This window comes from Asterias rubens, chromosome 9, assembly GCF_902459465.1.
Source record: "Asterias rubens chromosome 9, eAstRub1.3, whole genome shotgun sequence".
In the NCBI taxonomy this organism is placed as follows: Eukaryota; Metazoa; Echinodermata; class Asteroidea; order Forcipulatida; family Asteriidae; genus Asterias; species Asterias rubens.
In genome coordinates, this window is record NC_047070.1 from 19,975,187 (window position 1) to 19,990,044 (window position 14,858).

A 14,858-nucleotide genomic window follows, 5' to 3' on the forward strand; every position below is an offset into this window, starting at 1 on the left:
CTCTGGGATTTCTACACTATACCCTGGCAGATTATTCATCTGCTGTGGCTAACGGCGGAGGTTCTGTGATTCATGGTCGGTGCCTCATGCATATTTCTCACAAGACAACAAATCCAAGTATTCGGAGTATTTGTCAAGTCAAGGTTTTATTGGTCAATTATATTTTCAAAGGCAATCCCTCATATGTGCAAGATAATTTGGATGGAATACAGACCTAAAGAAGTTTTTTTTTTTTTTGGGGGGGGGGGGGAGATGATACAGACACCCCCCTCCCCACACCACACCCCCAAATTTAATCAGAAATGCACCCACTATAATAAATTAGCCCAATTTTTGGATGGTGTATTGTTTATAAATCAGACCTCCTATTTATGACACATTTTGTGCTTGTACATTTGACCTTTAGCTAGATGAGTTTAATCTTAGCGCGAATTCCATTTGATTTGCATACACATCCCTCTAATAATTGTTAAGAATTATGTGTTTACCTTCTTAGTTATAGGCCTACATCATATTCAGATCATTATGAGCTTTGTTACTGGTGATCTCTTGACATCTTCATGATGATTGCGGACAAACACTACAAAGAAAAACATTTGCATATAAAATTAAAAAAAATCACAGGGGTGAGTTCGGCAGTTTAATTGAATTTGGGCCTAAATTTGAAAAACACACAAGGGGTAAGTCCAGCATTTCTATCGAATTTGGGCAAAGAATTGAAAAAATCACAGGGGTGAGCCCAGCAGTTAAATCATACTTGGGCCATTAATTAATTGAAGCTTAAAATGCATGGCATAACAAGGTGATAAGCCTCTAGCTAGATGAGTTTAATATGGGCACTAGTTCTATTTGATGTAAAGCTCCATTTGCCAACACATTTTTCAAAGGCAAACAAAAACAAATAATAAGAATTGTGTTTACCTTCTGAGTTATGAGCCTACATCATATTCAGATCATTATGAGCTTCGTTACTGGTGATCTCTTGACATCTTCATGATGATGGCGGGCTAACACTACAAAGAATAACATTTTATAAGACAAAATAAATTTATCTAAAATTGGAAAAAATGTCACAGGGTAAGTCCAGCCATTTAATTGAACTTGGGCCTATAATTGAAAAAATCACAAGGGGTAGCCTAATTCCAGCAGTTTTATCAAATTTGGACCTCAATTTAAATAAACACAAAACAAAAACAAAACAACACATGAGGTAGACCAGGAGTTATATAGAATTTGGGCCTAAAATTGAAAAAAAAGGGGGGTATGTCCAGCAGTTTTATCAATTTGGGCCTCAAATTAAAAGAATCCCAAGGAGTAAGTCTAGCAGTTTTATTTTATCAAATTTTAGACTCAAATTAAAAAAATCACAATGGGTAAGGCCAGCAGTTATATCAAATCTGGGCCTAAAATTGAAAAATCAGAAGGGACGAGCCAAGCAGGTTTAATCATTGTTGGGCCATTAATTATTTGAGGCTTAAAATGCATGGCATTACAAGGTGATCAGCCTTTATCAAGATGAGTTTAATCTGTGTTCTATTTGATGTGAAGATCCATTTGCCAACACATACAGTACTTCAAAAGCCCCCCCAAAACGGTTGTCAGGAATTATGTGTTTACCTTTTCAGTCGTAGGCATACATCATATTCAGATCATTATGAGCTTGTTACTGGTGATCTCTCTTGACATCTTCATGATGATTGCGGACAAACACTACAAAGAAAAACGTTTTATAAGACAAAATAAATTTAACCAAAATTGGGGAAAATGACACGGGGTAAGTCCAGCCATTTCACAAACACTACAAAGAAAAAAATGTTTAAGGACAAAATAAGTTTGCATCTAAAATTTGAAAAAAATCACCCTTGTCCAATAGTTTTATCAAATTTGGTCCTTAAAGGGAAGGAACACGTTTGGTAATTACTCAAAATAAATATTAGCTTAAAAATCTGACTTGGTAACGAGCAATGGAGAGCTGTTGGTAGTATAAAACACTGTGGGAAACGGCTCCCTCTGAAGTAACGTAGAGTTTGAGAAAGGGGTAACTTCTCACTCAAATAATAGGACTTCTAGCCAGAAGTCTTTTATTTCTATCTGAAAGCACACAAATTCATCCAACAAGGGTGTTTTTTCTCTCATGATTTTCTTGCAACTTTGATGACCAATTGAGATCAAATTTTCACAGGCTTGTTATTTTGTGGTTATGATGGGATACACCAAGTGAGAAGACTTGTCTTTGACAATATTAGCAAACGTGTACTTTCCCTTTAAATTGAAAAAGTCTCAAGGGCCAAGTCCAGCAGTTTTATCAAATCTGGACCTAAAATTGAAAAAATCACAAGTGGTAAGTCCAGCAGTTTTATCCAATGAGGGCAAATTAATGAATTTTTTTTTAACAAGGGGTAGCAAGTCCAGCAGTTTTATCAAATTTGGCCTAAATTAAATAACTCACGAATTAGGGCCTATATTGAAAAAAATCCCAAGGGGCAAGTCCAGCATTTTTATTTATCAAATTTGGGCCTAAAATTAAAAAAATCACAAGTGCAAATTGAGCAGTTATATCAAATTTGGGCCTATAATTATTTTAAGCTTAAAGGGACACGTTGCCTTGGATTCGGGAGAGTTGGTCTATAAAAAGTTGTTGTAACCGTTTGTTATAAAATGCATATGGTTGGAAAGATGTTTGAAAAGTAGAATACAATGATCCACACAAATCTGCCTTGAAATTGTGTGGTTTTCCTTTCACTTTGCAAACTAAACGGCCGAAAGAAAAACTGTGCAATTCGAGGCATGTTAGTGTGGATCAATGTATTCTACTTTTACAACATCTTTCTGTCAATATGCAACGTCGTGCTCCTTTAAAATGCTCGGCATTGGAAGATGATCAGCCTATTTATTTAGACGAGTTTAATGTGGGCGCTAGTTCTATTTGATGTGGAGTCCCATTTGCGAACACATCCTTCAAAGGTTACTTTTTATGAACATGGCACAATGACCTGGACCCACAATTCACTGCATGGCCATTCAAAGTAAAAAAAATAAAATAAAAAATAATTTAGTTTGGAACAAAGAGATGGATTGTCCAGTGGATTGCTAAAAAAAGTCATCATTGTTGACCAAAAAAAAAAAAAAAAAAAAAAGACCAAGTATAATTTCAATCCTGGTGATGCATCTAATGTAGAGGGCAGTAGACAGTTTTGAAGGTAATGTGTTGGGTATTTTCGCCATTTAGGGGCATCTTTTGTGCGACAGTCGGAGAAAAAATGTTGGTGTCTTTTTAACCATCATGCAGTGTACCAGCTTTCGCTGGGGTGTTTATGACAGATAATGTCAAGGAATACAGCACCCCAGTTACAGATATTATTAGACCCCTAGGCTTACATGGGAGCCTTATTTCTAAAAGTGCCCCCCCCCCACCCCAATAACAAAAAAGCGGCCCGTTGGAAATGTACGACTCACTCAAGGCCCACTCGGCCAACATATGCCCAATACGCCCCTTCCGGACCTCGTGGTTTTACAAAATCGGCGCCCTCTGGAAAACCCAACAGTAAAAGTACAGATTTATCATTCAAAAAGACACATTTTCAAACAAAATACACCACCAAGATAATGAGAAACTCACCTTAACAATTTTAAAATGCTTTTTGCTCGGTTCTGTGTCGAATAAAATGGAAAAATTTCTCGAAAAGATGGGAGCGAAAACTTCAGTTCTTGACGACGTTGTGTGAAATTTTCTCGAAAGAAAGTGTGGTGGCTGCTGGTGTCCAAACGTGCACTGCTGCACGTTCTTGCAATGTTTATATGTCACGTTGTCAGCTACACTGGTACCCTGTCTAGAGCTGACGTCATAATTATGCTGCATATATGAATAATCAAAGCGTGAAAAACACTGCTAACAACCAACAGCCCTAAGTTATCCATCAAGTGACGTCAACTCATGATTATTCATGACTTGCCAGATCTAAGCCCGGCTCGGGAGGGCGCCCTCTCACGCGGTAGGCGGAGAATCAGATATTTGAGAAGGGCAACTTTTTACATTTCTGATCAAAACGGTAATGTATTACATTTGCCATTATGTCAATTCTACAAATTCAGCCTAAAGAATATATTTATGTGATGTTGGCCAAGCGATCGACTTAAATTAAGAACAATTTCCAGAATGCAGAGTTTTATAATATTGAAGTTAGCGATCTGTTTTTGTTTGTTGTTGTTGTGTGCCAGTTTCCGGACACACATGACGATGACTTCTCGCTTCAAATTTGATTGTATTTACCTTTTTTTTCTGTGTATTCACCCAAACCAACCACCCAGTGCTTCAGAAATTCGCAATGATTTTTCGCATATCCTTTTTCACAAGTTTGGCTAAATTGCTCAAAGTCAGTGAAGAAATTCAGTAGCTTTTTAAAATATAATTTTATTTTTGTTTAAAACTAGGCCTAAAGCTATGTTATTGTTACTTAGTATTATATTAATAATAAATTAAAACATTCAAAATTATTTGAATTATTTATTATAAGAGGCCTCTGAAAAAGGTCTGGTTTGGATCGAAAGCTGAGACCATCTACCCTACTTATTATTTATTATAAGATTATATTATATATAGATTTTGAATGAAACAGGAAATTGCCATTTCACTTGCACTTTGCAGGTACTTGCGCACTGACCATCACCATGATCACCTATCTCTCGCCTCTGGTCGGGGAATGGGAGTGTCAGTGTCAGTATCATTTCAAGGAGATTGGTCATCACAATTAAATATTTAATTTACTGACTCTACAGACCTTTTTGGGGAAAGCAAAATGTATTGAAAAATATTTATGGAAAAAGTGTGAAAATATAGGGCATCAACAATGAACAATGCTTTACTTAAAAAAAGGCTTAACTTGACATGAACGGATACACATAAATGAGTGAATGATTCTGTCTGACCTCTGCTTTGTTTTCTAGAGATACTCTCTCCATACCTAGTCCTAGCCTTCTATCACAGTATGAGGTTCGTTTCGCTGTCGTCTCCATGTGGAACCTCATCATCACTTAAATAGTACCAGGACTCGGAGTAGAGAAAGAGGGGCTGACAACACAAGGCAGAAGTTCCTTATTAGATTAACAATCATTCTTTTAAAACTATTTAGTTACATAAATGTTCAAAAAGACAAGGGCAATGCTTTGATTTGACCAATTATTATTTGACATATGGTTTAACTGTTCTAAATTTCAGCATTGCAGTGAGCCTATGTAAACATGGCAAATACTTCAACAAGTGGAGCTGATCCGGCGATGGTGGACAAGATCGCAAATCATCTCAAATCACAGGGAATTTTTGATCAGTTCAGGAGAGACTGCTTGGAAGATGTGGATACCAAGGTTAGCTCTTTGTCTCTTGTTCCACTTCGCTCACTCTGGCCCTTACAGGATTTTAATTTTGGGAGAAAAAACACACGACCACAACAAGCTGCCGCTTCCCAGGCTGCATCAGAAATTTGGCTTTGATCCCTGGCTACAAAACGGAATTTCAAAGTTTTATGGCTTTTGATTAGCACCCCTGAACAAAAAAAGATATGACATAATAGGGAGACTGCCAATATAGGGCTAGATAGCTCAGTTGGTAGAGCGCTGGCAGGTTAAAACGGGTCTTTGGTTCAAATCCTGCTCTTGTCATTTTTTAATTTGTTCAACCGCAAATTGATACCCAATTGTGATCACCAACACAAGTATGGTTACCCTAGCCAGTGCAGAAACCCAACTACGGCTTGTTTAATCTGCAATTACAGTTTAACATGTGATAACTTCCTTATTTTTTTCCACAGCCTGCCTATCAGAATCTTCGTCAAAAAGTTGAGAGCTATGTTTCCACGTTCCTCTCCAAGGTGAAGTGGGAGCCTAAGATGAACAAAAACCAACTTAGAGATAGTCTTAGAAGACAAATCAACCAGTAAGTGAAACTGCAAGTGAAGTAAACTCTAAGTTGAAATCTAAGTTGAAAATTCTGACTAGGGTCAAATTTCATACAGCTGCTTAAGCAGAAAATATTTCACAACTCCCAAGTCAGTGACAGTTCTTCCTTTGATCATCCTGAGGGTGCTGCTTGAGCTTTTGACATCTAAAAAAGATAGTTTAAGAGTGTCTTGATTTAGAGATGAAGGAAATAGAGGCCTACACCAGACAAAAAACCTTGTTTCCCCACATTTTTTAATTGATTTACTTTGTTCTGTAGGTCTGAGATGTTATCAACAGGTGTCGAGAGAATTATTGAGCAGGTCATTGAACCCAAGATGCAGCATGTATTCAGACCACAGATAGAAAAGGTATGTACGAAACGTGTGAGTTAAGTTCAGGAATACTACACTGAGCCATAGAGGCGACAACCTCAGTTGTGCTGGGTCTTGTTGCCCGGTGCCCCTCGTCATGTTGTTAGTGCTCCTTCAAAACATTCCTGTTGACTCTTTCTACTGAACATGCCCTCTGCATAATGAAAATGACCATGCCTCTGCAATGGTCACCGGATTCAAAGTACTGGTGTTCAGTGACAAAGTGTGGGTTTGGTCCCTGTCATGGTACATGTGTCTTGCCAAACACTTGACCATAATTGTGGTGTCCTTCTGATGGGATGTAAAGCTGTAGATTCTGTGTTTTACAAAATGAAAGAACCCAGTACAGAGGTTGCCACAGTGTTACTGGCTGGCTGGCAGAAAATTGGAAAATTGAATCCATCTGCAAAGTTAAAAATGTTTGCCATTGAGGAAGTTTTTCGTCTTTGGTCTTTACTCGGGTCTGTTGCTAAATCCAGATCGTGATTTTACTTTGATTGATGTTTGCAGGTTGTGGATGAATTCATGGGTCCTGGGAAAGATAAGGAAGTAGAGAATGTCAAGAAAGATCTCGCAGCAACGTCTGGATGGCAGAGTGAGTAGGAATCTAAACTAAGAAGTTAATACAATTCACTTTCCGTTTCATTTGAATTTGTTTTATGTATCTTCTGAGCGAAAAACTCGTGTGAATTAACGCAATTATAAACTTCTTTATTTGACTACTTCTTCAGGTGGTTCACATCTAACATCAGCACCTGTTCCACCAGACCTGCCCCCAGAAGTACACACCCCAGCCCCACCACTGCCTCCATCAGAGCCACCCGCCGCACCTCCTGAGGCCCCACCGGAGGCACCCCCTGAAGCACCCCCGGACTCTCCGCCCGAAGAACCTGAGCTTCCCTCCAAAGGTTTTTCTCTTGGAACCTCACCAAAAGTTTCCCCAGCCACCGATGGGAGCATCACACCAACCTTACAGTCCGGTGGCAATACGCCTTCCTCTACATCGAGCAAGGGGCGAGAAACACCAAACTTACTTAAGAAGTATCCTGGAAATTCCCCTTTAGCGTCAGCTGATATCAAAGGAGATAAGAAATTGGACTCAATTGAAGGTGGATTTAAAATGACAAGCCAAACAACTAAAGCTCAAGCCAGTAAGAATGTAATCCTTAAAGACCAAAATGTGAAGAAACTCCCCGGAAAGGATGGGCTGCAAAAGTCACAACCCACCAAGATGGTTAAAAAGGTTGAGCTATGCTTGAAAGAAAAACCAAAACAACTAGCTGCCGGTGCAAAACTTACAGACGGTATTAAGACTGCAGATAAACCCAAAGTTCCTAGTCCTGGCAAACCTGCTGATCAAAAACTCAAAACAGTTGCTGATATTAAAGACAAGTCGCTATTGAAAGACAAAGATGTGATACTTTCTCAAGGGGCAGTTAAAAAAGAGTCACAAAATATGACACACCCATTAGAAATAAAATCGGACAACAAAGGCTCTTCCAGTCAACTTGTTCAGGTGAAAGAGACAGAGAATGTAAAACCAGTGGTGATGAGTGCTCAAGAATTTTGGAAAAAGACCCAGAATATTCTACCTGTTGTGGAATCAAATTTGAATTCTACATCAGACGAGCCAAAGGATGAAACAGTGACTGACATGGATATTGACATTGCAGGAGATGAAAACCTAGAATTGCCAACAGGAAATGATGAGTCAGACGGTGAGAGCGGACTGTCGGATATATCTGTGAGTTCCGTCCACACCAGTGACTTGTCCTCATTTGATGGAGGTATCAGTTCTACTTCCTCAAGTTCTAGTCTCGATTCCAGCAGTGATGAGGAGGAGACTGGACTGAAGCTGGTCTTGAAGAAAAGTAAGTTTACATTTTGTTGAAAATCTGTCATTAATCCTCTCCTCGCTTTGGAGGGAAAAAATCCTGTCCTGATCTGGCGTTGTAGGCCTCAAATTTACCCACTGCACCCACAGCAATTGCTTGGGTGCCCTCGGGTGCGTTTTGGCGGTCAGAACCAATACCTGTTTCGGTTGAAATTGCCATGGGTTAATCCAATGATTTTTAAATTATTGTTACTCTTTATTCAGCGAACAAAACTGCAAATGTGTGTCCATCAGACAGTGATTCTGAGGCACCTTCAGAGGGTCCATCTGAAATGAACATCAGTACGGACACCAGCAGGCCAGCATCCGTCTCGTCGGATAGAGCCTCCTCCTTAAAGAGGTCTCCTAAGGGTCAGACAGCATCTGGAAGAGCCTTGGCTATCAGCCGTTACCATGGAGATAGTGAAGATGAAGATTCAAGGTTGGAGAGACGAAAGAAAGCTGTGAGTTTCAAAATAAAATATTTGACTCGGTGAAAAGAGATAACAATCTAGATCTAGCCAAGACGTCTTAAAAACAGCACCGTTATAAAGATGTTCTGCTTATGAAGAATAATAAGGAAGCTTTCAACTGCATTGCATGCTACAGGACCACTTTGGAAGCACACAAGTTATTATCAAACATTGTCTTACGATCAACATGTGAACATTCAAATGTGAATGTCTTTTTTCTCATGGAGATTGCCTCGTGTGTTGAATACTTTGCGATATCTCAAAACGATTAATGATGATTTTTGTCTGTTTTCTCTCTAGGCCATGGCTAAGGAGGAGAGAGCTCAAAGAAGACAGATGGCAAAAGAGGAGAGGGAAAAGTTCATCAGGGTGACAAGACAGAAACGGGTTATTGATTCGGAAAGTCTCGAAGGTATGCTGTTGATTGTCTGTAGCTGTCTTTGCAAAGGACTTTTTTCTGTAAAACTATACAAGGCTCTGAAAAATGTAAACAAACAAGTCGAGTATACATGTAAAACAGTCTGGGTAAATTTCATCTTGGTTTACTTCTTTGAGCCGCACGGTTAGTTTAACCGACCAACCCTAGGTAGCCCGAGGTTGTGTACTCCCCATGGAGTTGAAAAAAGATGACAGGAATATTCATTTTGGTTTTTACCCATAAACACCGATGTGTGTAAGCACTGTACACTCAGTGCTTTCCAGCATTCTGTGAAAACAAATCACAGGCATATTACTCGGTTGGGATTCGAACCTACAACCTTTTCGATTCTAGAGCAGTGTCATACCAACTAGACCACCGAGATTACCTGGTGGCTAGAGGCAGTTTGATTCCTATGTTTTAGCAGTGGGTACTGCAAATGATTTAATAGATGTTAAATTTGCATTGGGGATAAAGAATATTTACGCTGGTTTTTACCCATATACAGGAATGTTATTGGCCCAATGACTAGGGCACCAATGTAAGGCGCATTGATATCTTATTGTAGGCCGGCCTATAAAAGAACTAGTTAGTGTTTGCACATTTTTAGTACCGGGCAATGCTAAGGTTAAATAAAGTTAACATTGTCTGAATACAAACACTTTCAATTTGACATACTTTCAAAAACCCTGCATTGTCATCACTTTGAAATTTATATTTTTCAGAATCATCAGATTCAAAGAAGGATAAGCGAGAGGAGGCAGTGTCCCCGACCAAAGCCACCAAGAAGCAGCTCAAGGAGCAGAAGATTTTAGAAAAGAAACGAGAAGTGCGACGTAGACGATCACTGAATAAACGCTACTTCTCTGATGAGTTCTCCTCATCACTGCAAGGATTGAAGGTGAGTTCTAGACTTCGCTGACCGAGGCCCAGTTTCTGAAAGCCTGTAAGCATAAAAACTTGCTAAGCACAGAAACTCTTGCTAAACAGAAACTGCTTTCCAACCTAAGTTCCGTAAAGTTGACATTGTTGGAACTGGTGCTTTACTTATTTTTTGCTTAGCAATCAAATTTGCTAAGCAGTATTTTCTGATTTATAAATTGGGCGTAGGACATCGAACATTGGGATGGGATGTTGCTTTTGTGTAGCAGTTGAACTAGCCAGCCAGACCACAAGTGAATATTGACTTATCCTCAGAGATTTAACTGGCATAAGGCCAGCAGACCTTAAGATAGAGGGATAACAAGATACAGGTAGGGAATTCCAAAGTGCGAGGGGAAAAGCTATCTCACATTTGATTTGGTACAGAGGTGATGAAAAACACTCATGGTGACTTTGTGTTTTCTTAAAATCCTTTACAGGAGACAGTATCTCAGCTTGAACAAGAAGAAAGAGAAAACCAAGAGAACCCATCACAGCCCGAGATCATTCCATACCAGCCGTTCATTCCCAAAGAGAAGCTTCAGTGCTTCCATCTAGTCTACCGTGAGCGTCGGGAGCCTCAGGTCAAGTGTCATCATCTCCTCAACCTCGGACTCAGCGGTGAGCAGCAGAGGAAACTCAGCACCCGCAAACGCAAAGAGAGGAAAGATTCCAAAGTTGCCAAGTTTTCATTCATGCAAGCCAAGGCTGCTGCAGCTGCAGGTGTCTCCGGTGAGGGCAAGCCTACTGCTGCAGATAAACACCAGATTGTTGCTGCTGCAGTTGTCTCTGGTGAGGGCAAGCCGACTGCTGCAGATAAACACCAGATTGTTGCTGCTGCAGTTGTCTCCGGTGAGGGCAAGCCGACTGCTGCAGATAAACACCAGGTTGTTGCTGCTGCAGGTGTCTCCAGTGAGGGCAAGCCGACTGCTGCAGATAAACACCAGGTTGTTGCTGCTGCAGGTGTCTCCGGTGAGGGCAAGCCGACTGCTGCAGATAAACACCAGGTTGTTGCTGCTGCAGGTGTCTCCGGTGAGGGCAAGCCGACTGCTGCAGATAAACACCAGGTTGTTGCTGCTGCAGGTGTCTCCGGTGAGGGCAAGCCGACTGCTGCAGATAAACACCAGGTTGTTGAGAAGCAGCTGCTGCAGAAACAGAGTCAACCCCAACAGCAAGAGGTGGAACCGAAGCATCAACTTAAACCAGAGAAGCTTGAACAACAAGAAGTACAAGAGCAGAAACAACATCAGCAAGATCAGGAGAAACAACAAGAACCTGTTTGTGTTCAGCAAGAAATCAGCGAGGAGACTGTGAAACCGAATCTACCGTCAAAAGAAACTCCTACTGAACAGTTAGAGGCTACTGAAAAACCCCTTCAAACTATTGAACAAACTGAAGAAATAATTCCAACTGATGTTAATGAAGATCAACAATCCATTGAAATGCAGGAAAAGTTGGCTGAAATTGTGGAGGATGTTAAGATAGATGAGGAGGTACAGCCGGGTGTAAAGTTTGAGAATGTTGGAGAAATAATACATGTAAGGGTGGAATCGGAGAATGGGGACAATGTGGAGATGCAAGAAGAGCAAGATGAAGGACAAGATGGAGTCAAGGAGAATGAGAAAGCAGATGAAGGAAACCATGAAATAACAACTCAGCAGGAGAAACCAGAAGGAGAGCCTGTTATAACCAGCCCAGAATCATCACAGGGTATGAAGGATGAAGCAGATGCTAGACCGACTGTAGACGCTCTTGATGAGGCAAAACCAGCTAAAGATATTTGTAGCCGAGACGATACAAAGAAGGATGAGACCAACCAGATTGCTGCTACCATTGAAAAACTGATTGAGCAAGCAGAAACTCAACAAGAAGAAGTTGTTCCCAACACCGATTCCATACCCATCCAGCAAGTCGTTGAGCCAGCTGCGGTGGAAGACGCCAAAGAGCCCCAAGAAGAGAGCACATGCGACGACAACCCACCAACTCCCACACAAGATGAGCCTGCTATTTATTCTGCGTCAGATTCCGAGTCTGAGGAGCAAAGCGACAAAGGTTCATCGATACCCATCTACACGGTCCACAGTCCGAAACACCTGCCCCTGGGGTCTATCTTCAAGCTGAGTCAGACCTCCCTACAAGAAGCCAAACCTGTTGGCAGTAAGGTTGGTGAGGTCAGGGTACAGTCTACAGAGAGCAATGTATCTGGCACGGATGATACTAAGAACCTTTCGGAAGCAAGTCCTAAATCTGGCAGTGAGGATTCTCAGGGGGCTACTGAGAGCACCCAAGAGAGTCACAAACCAGATTCCAGTGAGACTCTGACAGAGGAACCAAGCACCAGCGACATTTCAGAACCGAACCAGCGAGAGAGTCGCTACGGGACCCGACCTAAACGCCACGCAGTCTCTCCACGGGACTCCCTTGATGATGATTACCATTACTACGGCCAATCCAAGCGTAGACGCTACTCCCAGTCCCCCGTGTCCCAGGAAGAGCCGGTCAAGACAGGGCGATCTGTCACCAGGAGAATGTCTTCAGATAGCGGTAAGTCCGAAGGAACCACTCGGGAGACGCCAGACAAACCCACGCGTCCTTCTCGCCAGCGGCACATTTCACCACCCCACCGATACTCTCCGAGTGACACCAGGTCCTCCCAGAGAAGGGCCTCAACGTCATCACCACACCCACCCGCAGCTCCTAGTGCGTCTACAAAACCAAGTAGGCGTGGCTCCTCACCTTCTTCCCATGAGCACTTCACTAGACGCTCTTCCTCTAGAGAGGAGGTGAAGCGTGGTAATCGCTATTCCGATATGTATTATTACAATGATCGCGGAGCCCGCAATCAACCTTCAACGAGGGACAGGGGAAGAGCTGCAGAAGCTGTCAGTAGCCGTCGCTCGTCTCGGAGATCAGTAGATGATAGAACAGGCAGTCAGACTAAACGAAGGAAGTAGTGATTACAATGTATACATTTATGTCTTAAACATTTACTCTTGTGGGTTGGGATGGGTTTTGCAATAAGACATTTGCGTGTTTGATTTGAATATTGTCTGGTACGATGACGTGCTTTATCAGAAGTTAGGCTTATATTTAAATTCCTCAGACTAGAGACAGCGGCTATGTGACTTGATTCGGGGCAAGCTTTTCTGTAGTTACGTAAGAGACGGTGAACACCCATAAACAATTCTGAATGAATGTGTATGGCACATCTAGAGGTTACTACACAAAGCTTGCCCCCGAACCATTTGACATAGCAACTGTCTCTGTAGTCTGAGGAATTCAAATGTAAGCGGTACATTGTGACTAAGCAAGTCATTGTACCAGACATTAGTTAAATCCAACTTGCGAATGGCTTTGGCAAGAAGCAAATTGTGTATAGTTTTTGAGGCATCGCATGGTTAGTCATCAATGTATTCAGTTTGCGGTAACACCATGTGCGTATCTACTTTGCTGCGTACATTTAATTATACTGCCGTGGAGTAGATTATGTTTGTCAGACCCTTATCACCAGTGATTCAACCGCACCTTGAGCATTCTGCCAATTGTTTGTCCAACGACGTCATCTTGACATTCAAGATTACATATTTATCAATAAAATGCATGGACTGTTTCGAAAAAAGCACAAGTAATAATTCAAGAAATGTATTGGAAAGAAGCTCAACACTGTTGGTGGCGTGCCATCAGATCTTTTTTCATGTTGTGAAATTTTACAAGTTAAGAATTACTGTTAAATAAAATAGCAATTGGATCAATATCACTGCAGATGAATATTTAACCGATGTAACAGTTAATCTTCTACTTAGCAGGACCCAATTTCATGGAAATAGGTGAACACAAAACAATTTGATTTCTTTAACAATTTGAACAGAAATGTGACAATCCAAATACCATGTCATTTGTAGACTGCTGAAAAACCACTCCCAACACTTGAAAATCTTGAAGAAGTTGTTCCGTCTGATGTCAATGAAGATCAGCAATCTATTTAAATAAAAGCAAAAATTGTTAAATTTTCCAAGTTAAGAATCCTGTGAAATAAAATAGCCATTGAACCATAACACTGTAGATGGAAACTTAACTGGTGTTAAATTCAACTTCCATTGGGTTCTCTTTATGTTTCATATCTATTCCTAACGGAAAATTTGGGAAAGAACACCCAATCTTGATTTTGCAAGTGGAAAGAATTATTCCTTGGAAGGTTGAGTACGATTGTTAATTGAAAAATTATGTTTTCACTTCACCGGCAAACTTATTGTTAGTTTTAACTTTTGCCAAATTATAAACAACATAAGAAGTGAAATACCAGTTGTGAAAATGTTGTGTTCAATGGAACAGTTCCCTTTTAAAAAATAAATTTATTTATTAAAACGAATTTGTCCTCGATACTGGAGTGAATGATGCACCACTCTGTTAATGGGAAGTTTGATTCACTTTCAATTATCAATTATATGAGCTCCACGCATTTCTTTGCTTAGGAATGAAATTTACTAAGCAATTTTGTTTTGCTTAACAGCTTTATGAATTTGGGCCCAGATCACTGTTCAACTACCATGTTTATGTAGTTAATATTGAGTAGATACAATTTGTTTTGATATGCATACCAAACATTTTGTGTCTAAACTTTACTACGACAGACAAATCCTTTATTTTAGATCAACACTAAGGTATCAAAGGTGGTGCACTGACTTTGGGTAGACAGGACAGGTACCAGGAGCACCAATGCCAAGACCAATGCAATAATGCTCCTCTGTCTTGTCCCCTTAAAGGCACTGGACACTATTGGTAATTACTCAAAATAATTGTTCGCATAAAAACTTACTCAGTATCAGGCAATGGAGAGTTGTTGATAGTATAAAACATTGTGAGAAACG

At 40.5% G+C, this 14,858-nt stretch overlaps 1 protein-coding gene across 2 annotated transcripts; it reads left to right on the plus strand.

Annotated features, from left to right (window-relative positions):
- Window positions 1-3,984: 3,984 nt before the first annotated feature.
- Window positions 3,985-14,819, plus strand: LOC117294606 (biorientation of chromosomes in cell division protein 1-like 1). 2 transcript variants are annotated; one of them, XM_033777093.1, is made up of 11 exons: window positions 3,985-4,049; window positions 5,216-5,361; window positions 5,805-5,929; window positions 6,212-6,302; window positions 6,816-6,900; window positions 7,037-8,176; window positions 8,404-8,642; window positions 8,952-9,063; window positions 9,795-9,970; window positions 10,431-11,057; window positions 11,118-14,819. In XM_033777093.1, the coding sequence occupies exons 2-11, from the start codon at window positions 5,239-5,241 to the stop codon at window positions 12,942-12,944; spliced, it is 4,545 nt and encodes a 1,514-aa protein (XP_033632984.1). In that variant the 5' UTR covers window positions 3,985-4,049; window positions 5,216-5,238; the 3' UTR covers window positions 12,945-14,819. The 2 variants fall into 2 exon arrangements, with proteins under 2 accessions (XP_033632984.1, XP_033632983.1); XM_033777092.1 differs by having other exon boundaries at window positions 10,431-14,819.
- The last annotated feature ends 39 nt before the right edge of the window (window positions 14,820-14,858 follow it).

Excerpts from the sequence above, each read along its gene's own strand:
- LOC117294606 (XM_033777092.1), top strand. The coding sequence starts at position 5,239 with ATGGCAAATACTTCAACAAGTGGAGCTGATCCGGCGATGGTGGACAAG. Across the intron at positions 5,362-5,804 it reads TGGAAGATGTGGATACCAAG|CCTGCCTATCAGAATCTTCG; the intron begins GTTAGCTCTTTG and ends TTTTTTCCACAG. Across the intron at positions 8,177-8,403 it reads GAAGCTGGTCTTGAAGAAAA|CGAACAAAACTGCAAATGTG; the intron begins GTAAGTTTACAT and ends CTCTTTATTCAG.